Here is an 8,787-nt window from a genome sequence, read left to right on the forward strand (position 1 = left end):
GTCTGTCCCGAGCCGAGCAACCTTCGTCGTTTGGAGCAACTTTTTGCAATTCTAGCAAGCTCGAGCAGCTTTAGCCATTCGGAGCTATTTGTGAGCAACATATAGGTTTAGAGCTCCTATCAAACACAAAAAAGTTAATAATTTCATAAAAGAAACTGCAATTTATGCGAATTTCTTAAATTTCTATCAACCTTTTTTAAAACACATAAGCTGGTTTTCGACGTTTCGCTGGTCGAATGTGATCCTTATCTAGTAATATTACGGATAATCAGCTAAAATGACGTTCAGCAAGACGTCAAATGAACCATGTATGTTGTTCTGATAGACTTACGAAAATCAAATTTACCCATACTTACGACCAACTCTTCAAAGCTAAGTTTGAAGCAATCAGTTTCCTTGACCGATGTCAGCAATTATTGTGAGCCACAAAAAATTAAGCTTTTCATTTACATTTATTTAAAAATATCAAGAAATTTAGGTAGCAACTTTATGGATTTTTGGCAATTTCTAGTAACTTTTTGGCATTTCGGTGCGCAACTTTCCAGCATTTTACGAGCACAATCGGGCCAGGCCTATCCCAGAGGTTAGCAGGGAAAATTTGAGTTTGGTTGACTGAGCCCGTTTTGCAAGGAATACATGGAATACATGGGTGGGGCGGGGGGGGGGGGAGGGTTAGATGTAGTCTGTAGGGTATTTCTCTAATTAGAAAGGGGTAGGAAGAATAAATCCCGCACTATATGTGTGTTCATGTTTTACGCGCTATTTTCCTCATCGTTGCCGCAGCAACTGCGAGTGGTCTTCTGAACGGGCGGAAGTGACTGTTATATCACCATGATTTTCATGGAAACACCTAACTTTACCGCAAACATTCTGTGGTAAAGACTCTTTAAACCTAAAAGTACAATTCTTTTAAAAAGCTGTGCTCATCATGTTATCGGTTTTTTTCTTTATTTTTCCGGCAGGCGAAAAAAGAAAGACATAAATAGCTCTTTGTCACTAGTTTTAATGGGTAATAAATTTAAAGGCCGACTCAATTGAATGTGCCATTTTTTTTCGCCCTGTAAAAGCATTACGATTTCCTCTTTCTTTTAGGTATCACTAAAACCACATGTCAGTGAAGACAGTAGGAGGGCGATCTTTTCCGTAGGATATCGAGAACATTCTTTCACAAATGCGTAACCTTCCGGTTATTTCTAGAGGGACCTATGAAGGTTCACCAGTCCCGAGGGTAACTGTTGTTTGCCAAATTAATTTGCCATTGATTACGAAATCAATCTTCACTAGAATCCGAGCACTGTAGTCATGAGCACGTAATTTCACTGCGTTCATCAACTTATCTGGAAGCGCCTGCTGGGAAAGCCTCACGTTCACGTGACGTATTTCCGGTAATTTAACCCCGCCAGCTTCAAAACATATAAATAGTGACCTGTCCCATTTTCGATCAACATCGTAGTGCGTTCAAGCAGTGAGCAGCATTTTACGAGAAGAGCAATTACTAAGTAGAAGTATCATGAAAACCACACTGATCTGGGTGCTTTTGGTGGCTGTGATTTTCTGTGAAGGGAGACGAAGCCTTAAAGATCGATTTCGGAGCCGCATCAGAAGAAGACCGAAGCCCGCCCCAACGACGAAGTTTACCCCTACAATCATTCCGACTACACAGGTTAGCCCTTTGAATACATATAAAGTGTATCTTGCACATTTATAACAACTGGAGTTAAGTCAAAATAGTACTGCGTGAACTGATGTTTATCAACCCGGTTTATAGCGAAATTGGCGAGTTTCATCTTGCGCTTTGGCGAGTTTAATTGCGTGTGCAAAGGTGATGACAGATTGAGATGACACTGATAAGCCTTCGAGCCCAAAGAGTGGACTTTTATGAAAGAGGGGTCATCAAATCTAGGAATCGGATGCATTCACTTTACTCTGTTGTGCCAAGATTTTGCTAGAGCTTCTTTCTCACATTTGACTCTTTCATTGGAATGTGTGACTTTTTTTTGTGGCGTTTATCTTGCACATTTATAACAACTGGAGTTAAGTCAAAATAGTACTGCGTGAACTGATGTTTATCAACCCGGTTTATAGCGAAATTGGCGAGTTTCATCTTGCGCTTTCGAGCCCAAAGAGTGGACTTTTATGAAAGAGGGGTCATCAAATCTAGGAATCGGATGCATTCACTTTACTCTGTTGTGCCAAGATTTTGCTAGAGCTTCTTTCATCACATTTGACTCTTTCATTGGAATGTGTGATGTTTTTGTGGCATATTTCAGCGGTAAGTCGATCGATGACGAAATGCAATCTTCGAAAGCGAAACTCGTCAGCCTTCGTCATTGCCAGCAGGTTATCTCGGCAAAAAGGATGTTTTTCTCAAGTAAACCACCCCAAGAAACGAATGTACCATTTTGTGTTTTGCAACATTATCTTTTTTCATGAAATTCGACCTTGAAGGTCCAAGGGCAGGAGATTGAATTAGTCTCCAAATTAGTTGAGGCTCTTTTTTACATACATGCAATGTGGTCAGTGCATGTTCCCTTTCCCCTCCCCCCTTCCCCCTGTTGAAGCTCTGAAAATCAAACAATGCATTGATTTACAATGATCTGACTGGTTGGAAGGCAGGAAAGAATGGTACATGATATGTGAAAAATTCCTTACAAGCAATTGGTAAGGGGAGAAAATGAGAAGCTAGCAAGGCAAAAGAGAGAGAAATAAAGTTTATGGGGATTAAATACATTTAAATAAATACATCAGTATCCATTTTCTCCATACTCTTCACTATACATATCCTTTGGTGTTTACAAGGAGAATACATGTAACAATCAAAGCTTTTTGGGTTGACAATCATTTCCTTTATTCTCATGATATAAATGAAAAATTCAGCAGTATTATTGTAAGGAGAAATCAGATGTTGGTCACTCTTGGGCGTCAATGCCATGGGATTCACAATGAAACAGTTGGTTCTGGATTTTCTAAGTGATACACTATTGATGTCAAATTACTTTTGACAGCAGTTTCCATTTTTTTTTTAGGCCGAAGTCTTACCTGTTGGTATCAACTCAGTTTATAACATTCCAGAATTGAGAAAAATCAACTCAACAAAGGCATTTTATGATTACTTCAAGAAGATCCCACGCAACGGTAAATGAAAATAATAAATTAAAATGCTTGTCAGGGTGTGCAAACAGAGTTTTAGCCAAAGGAAAATGCAATTACAGACCATGTGCCTTTGGTATACATGTAGCTGGAGGATGAGCCAGCTGATAACTTTGCAGCTGCTAAATGGAAATCTGTGACTTGTGTCAATTAACATGACTCATAATTTTAACTTCATTTTTAACCTTGTAAATTACTTTACCCAGAGGGCAATAACTTCAGTAAGAAAAAGAGGGACAGGTTTCCTCTTGGAAAGCCCTTAAATGGGAAAGTTTTTAGATTTGAAGTGAATTAGAAACCAATTTCTGTAGCACTAGCCCCAGTTGTTCAAAGATTGGATAAATCTGGATAAATCTCTATCTGGTGGTTAATGCTATACATTTTGCTATTACTCATCTGTTGGATAGCGATTTATCTGTTGGATAGCGATTTATCTGTTGGATAGTGTTATCCACCCTTTACACAACAGGGCTCTGGTTTATAATGATGACAAGATGCAAAGTCCAGTGACTGTTGGTAGGCTAGCCCTATAACATGTGATATGGTATGTGCTGTAGTTTAGATTGTAATAAAAGTAAAATATATGTATGGTGTATGTTGAAGGAAACTTATTGATTTTGAATTTATTGATTCATAGGATCCCTTCCTGATGGTAGACTTCCTGGCAAACATTCAACTGCAGGTTAGATTCACCTATAACTCTTTCAATTCCAAGTAAATAACATTTAACTTCTGTGCATGACTTCATGCATCATTCAGTATGGAATAAGTGGTAATTGTAAAGAGAGGATATTACATGGTGGCAAATGGAGACCAATTTTCTCCTTTAATGGTGACAATGACTTTCATCAATAAGCAATCAGACCAAATAAGTGAAGGATAAAATTTATCATCAACTTGACATCATGATGACAAATTTAATTAGTATATACTAAAACAGTGGACAGTGTTGAAGGCATGCTCTGATTGGCTACTCAAACTTCAAATATCCTATGATATTGACTTCCAAGCAGCTTGGGTAGGATTTGCTCTCAAAAATATTATAATCAAATGAGTTAAAATCATCTTTTTTTGCTACATTATCTCACTGTAAGTGTATTAATAAATACCAGTTGAAACAATTAGTATATACCACACAAGTGAATAGTGCTTTTTGCACTGATTGGCTAGTTTGGAAATGAATAGCAAGTATTATTCACTTCTGAGCAGTCAATGAGATAAAACTGGGCATCCAGAGTTTAATTTCCAACCATTTGTTGGTATTTGAAAGAAATAAACTAATGTTTTTTGTTATTTGTGCAATATGTATTAAAACAATTATTCACCTCCACTGATTAGGCATAGACATAAATTTCTTATAAAAAAAACGATATGCTAGCAAGGGAAAAGGGATAAAAATGTCATTTAAGAGGATTGGAGGTGGCAATGTGTCAAAAGTTTTGTTGCCAATTATAGCTGATTGAAGCTTTTCCCAAACTCTTGATGGCATGATCCCATTTACCCTTACCAGGTACTAAATCCTGGATACTACTGCTATGTATCCAATGCCTTTATCAATCCTCTACATGCTAATATCAGTATTCATATTCTTCATTATCTTCTCTATACTTAGCCACCACAAGTGGATGTAAAATATTGTAAATATATTCAGATAATGATACGATTCTTCTATAAAAGACTGTTTTAAAACAGTCATTTCAAGAGCACTAAATCCCAAGATTATCAACAGGCAATCTTAGGATGCAGGAGTGCCTAATTATTTCAGCTTCTGACTTTAAGTTAGAGCAAATTGCCTCAGTTTGGAAAAATTTCTTATTCTATAAAGTGCAGTGTTTTACAAGGATTTACTGCCCTTAAAAAAGCTAAAACTGCATATATGTAAGATTAAAATCAATTCTTTAAATTTCTTTGATATTGCCGTTCAGCTACCATGATGACTTTGTCATCTTAGCAAGTGAGGAAATTGGTGAAACTTTGGGAGAAAATATTGTGGCTCCATATACAGAGAGAGATACTGGCAAAACTTAAGATGGACAAACACTTAGAGTTCACATTCAAGATTTATGTGCTCAAATTCATTGATTACTTATTAATATTTATATCTTTTCTTTTTGGTAACAGTTAATACTGATGGATCAGTGTGGAATTGTGAAGTTCGCCCCACCTTAGTCAGCCTTCCTGCTCCACATTTTGGTTTACAAATATTTCCTCCTTGTGTATTGCTAAATCGTTGTACTGGTTGCTGCTTCGCAAGGAATCTTTTGACCTGCAAGCCTCTCAAAAAAAAAATGACACCAGTGCAACATTTCAATATCTTTATGCCATCTGGAAAGCCTCAGGGTATGTAACTTTGTGTGTCCAATGTGGTCTGACTCCAAAAAGGAGTTAGACAACCACAATTTGTACCAAAAAATACTTATGTTGTGTCGCATGAATATTTCACAATATTTTGTGGATTAGTTATCTTTTTTATTTTGGCTGGGAAAATTTTTTTGGTATCTGAGATGATCAAAGTCTTTGCTGGGAACTGATAGGCAAGGCTCTTTTCTGACTAAGAGAGGAAGCTTTTTCCAGAGTTATATGGATTTGCAGAATTTTTTCTGATGGAACTGATTTTTGAAATTATGTGCAATCTGTCTAAATTTAAACCCACAAAATATTTGGTCTGACTATTAACTATGATACTGTAGATACTGGAGTGGGCAACCAATGAGAATAAATTGAAAGCTTAGGGTAAATGCAATCTGTCATTTTTGTCATTTCATTTTAAGTCAATGAATTTTTGCTCTTTACGGTTAGTTTTAGTGGATAACATGGTTTGGAACCTTTTTTCAATAGTTTGCTCACCATTCTCTGAATAAATACCTGAGTATGCATTCTTTCTGAAAACTTACATCTCCAAAAAAGAAACTGCTAATCATGGCAATGAGCATTGCTTTGTCATTTGCAACCCATGCATTGAACCATTTGCATTATTAACCCTTTACACTCTTTTTTAATTTCTCATCTAATAAACTGCAGTTTGTTTTATAAATAATAATTTTTTTTAAAGAAATTTTTGTCTCCAGAGAGGAAATTCAGAATGTTTTGTTTCAAGTAGTTTGGCTATTATCAAGTTTCTATTAAGCAAGCTATCTTCTCCTTTAGATATCACTTACACCCTTGTTACTACAATGATGGAAGAGCATGTTGACTGTGGTTGTGAGTGTATCAAGACGGCTGATTCTTGCAATAAAAAGAAACAAGTGTGGAATAGCAACACATGCAGTTGTGATTGCAGGCCTGCATACCAGGAATCAGAGGTGGATTGTCAGAAACCCTATAAGGTAAAGTCATTGTCAGAGTCACAAATTTGTGTATGCTATAATTTGTTGATGGATATGTTTAGATGAGATTATTAAACACAATTTGGAGTCATGCTTTCTGAGAAATAAGCTCATCCTAATCTTATAAACACTTGGAGAAGCTTATGAGAAAGAGTTATGCAAACCTGAGGAGCAGTTGTGTGTTTACGTAACTGCTATTTGTTTCTGATTTCCAGAAATTGTCTATAGTTCATTGTGGTTTAGTTGGTCTGATGGGCATATTTATTATATAAATAGAACTTTAAGACTAAGAAAAGGCCACCTCTTGAAAAAAAATGTTGAAGTCCAATGATGTGGGAATGAATAATGATTGTTTAGAACTTCAGCATTAATTACTGCAATCTTTTAATGTTTAGTATGTCAAAGAAAAGTGTGGCTGTGTCTGCAACAAGGCTGAGCAGGAGTGTTCTAATCCCCTTCATAAATGGAGCATTGAAGAGTGCAAATGTGTATGCCGTAATGAACCTAAATGCATTGGAAGACAGAGGCTCGATGAAGCCAACTGTCAATGTACATCGCAACTTTCAGGACGTTAAGTATGGACATGTCATGTATCATTGCTTTGCCTATTTTGGGTTGCCTTAAAAACACACAAAATAACTGTCATGCTAGCTTTAGAGGTAATTAGTACTAGGATTCATCCACACCAAGAAGCCTAGGAAAACATGAGTTGACCTTTGAAACTTTTTCTCAAGGAAAAGCATAGTCACTCAAGTTTAAACAAGGCAGGAGAGACCTCCTGCCTTGTTTAAACTTGTCTTAAGAATTTTTTTCTTTAAACCCACATTTTCACTAGTGAACAAGTTTTCCCTGGAAATTGTTATCAGTGTGAGGTAAACAGCTTTCTTCAATACATTTATTTAAACAACAACAAAAACTTTGTGGAAAGCTTCAATGTTAGCAAAAATCCAAAAGTAAACTTTTTAGAACATAATTTCACTTGAACCCTTTACAAGGTTTTTGTGGAGGAGCCTCCAAAAATGAGCTCATGACTACTAAGGGAAACTTGATAGCTATCCAAATGAAAACACAATGCTGTAATTGAATTGCTGTTATTGAATATTGTTATTTCTGAGAGTATCCATTGCTATTTGGCTGACAGTATCATATTATCCAAGTATCTATTCCCTTAGGAAATTTCATATGTACTTTTTGGCTTTTATGCCAGCCCCTTTCGTTGTCCCCCTGTAGGGTGGGCATGGAAATTTTTATACTGAAATATTATAGATAATTTTTGTAATTACATATGTTTTTAATATAACTGGTTAAAGCTTTGTTTTGTTTTGTTCTTGTTTTGTTTGAAAACTTTGGAATCAACAAGAAATTTGAAGCATGACATGGATTTCAGAAATAAAATAATTATTAAACATTTTGATCAAATATTATTAATATTCTTTCATAAAAATTATTTTTTAAGATTTTGTTGTGGGTTTCACATAGCCTATCATAGTCCTTTTTGTTAACCCTTTACACCCTAACATCATTATCCATATTCTCCATACTCTTCCCTATGTTTCTTTTGGTTTTGACAAGGAGAATTCATTTGACGGTCAAAGCTTTGTATGTTGGCAAACATTTCTTTTACTCTCATGATCTTAGTGAATGATTCAGCAGTGTTACTGTAAGGAGAAGTGAAATGCTGGTCACTATTAGGTTTTAAAGGGTTAATATCATGCATGTCTAGGAAAATTCACAACATGTAAAAGCACAATAATATATACAGATATGTTCTTGATTATAGTGAACAATTTAAGTTGGAGAAGGTGTAACAGTTTGAAAAATGTAGCTTTTGTTAGCTAGCCTTTGTAGCAAGCACTTGAGAAAAGAATGGCAAGTGATAACAACTAAAATGTGCAAGCAAGAAGTTGTGCATTCAAGACCCCTTCTGCCCCTTGATCTGCTCTTTCATGAGCAATGCTTGCACATGCAATCCTTGTAAATCTGTAGCCATGTTAGTTGAAAATTTGGCTGTTTTCTTTGTGGTTTGCCAAGAAATTGTTACTTCTTCAAAGTTTTATGCTGTGCAACAGCAATGTTTTTATGTAATATAATTATGTGCTTTAGCAACTTAAGCAAGGGTAGAGAAAAATTGCAAATAATCAGAAGTTGTTCTCTTTGAGTGTTAATCAAAATGAACAGTGACCAAATTGTAACATAATATACAAAACTTTTGTAGAGATGGCCTTGTAATAAAACTTTTTTTGTTTGACTGACATCTTATCCAGAGGAGGTAACAGTATACTCCAGGTCACTTCATGCAACCATCATAAAA

General features: G+C 35.8%; 1 protein-coding gene across 1 annotated transcript; it reads left to right on the forward strand.

The window, feature by feature from the left end:
• The first annotated feature begins 1,416 nt into the window (after nucleotides 1-1,416).
• Nucleotides 1,417-8,728, forward strand: LOC131775715 (uncharacterized). The gene is made up of 6 exons (XM_059091843.2): nucleotides 1,417-1,663; nucleotides 3,027-3,135; nucleotides 3,788-3,832; nucleotides 5,272-5,490; nucleotides 6,298-6,476; nucleotides 6,872-8,728. Exons 1-6 carry the CDS (start codon nucleotides 1,511-1,513, stop codon nucleotides 7,049-7,051), a joined length of 885 nt encoding a protein of 294 aa, XP_058947826.2. The 5' UTR covers nucleotides 1,417-1,510; the 3' UTR covers nucleotides 7,052-8,728.
• The last annotated feature ends 59 nt before the right edge of the window (nucleotides 8,729-8,787 follow it).

This window comes from Pocillopora verrucosa, chromosome 14, assembly GCF_036669915.1.
Source record: "Pocillopora verrucosa isolate sample1 chromosome 14, ASM3666991v2, whole genome shotgun sequence".
Lineage (NCBI taxonomy): Eukaryota > Metazoa > Cnidaria > Anthozoa > Scleractinia > Pocilloporidae > Pocillopora > Pocillopora verrucosa.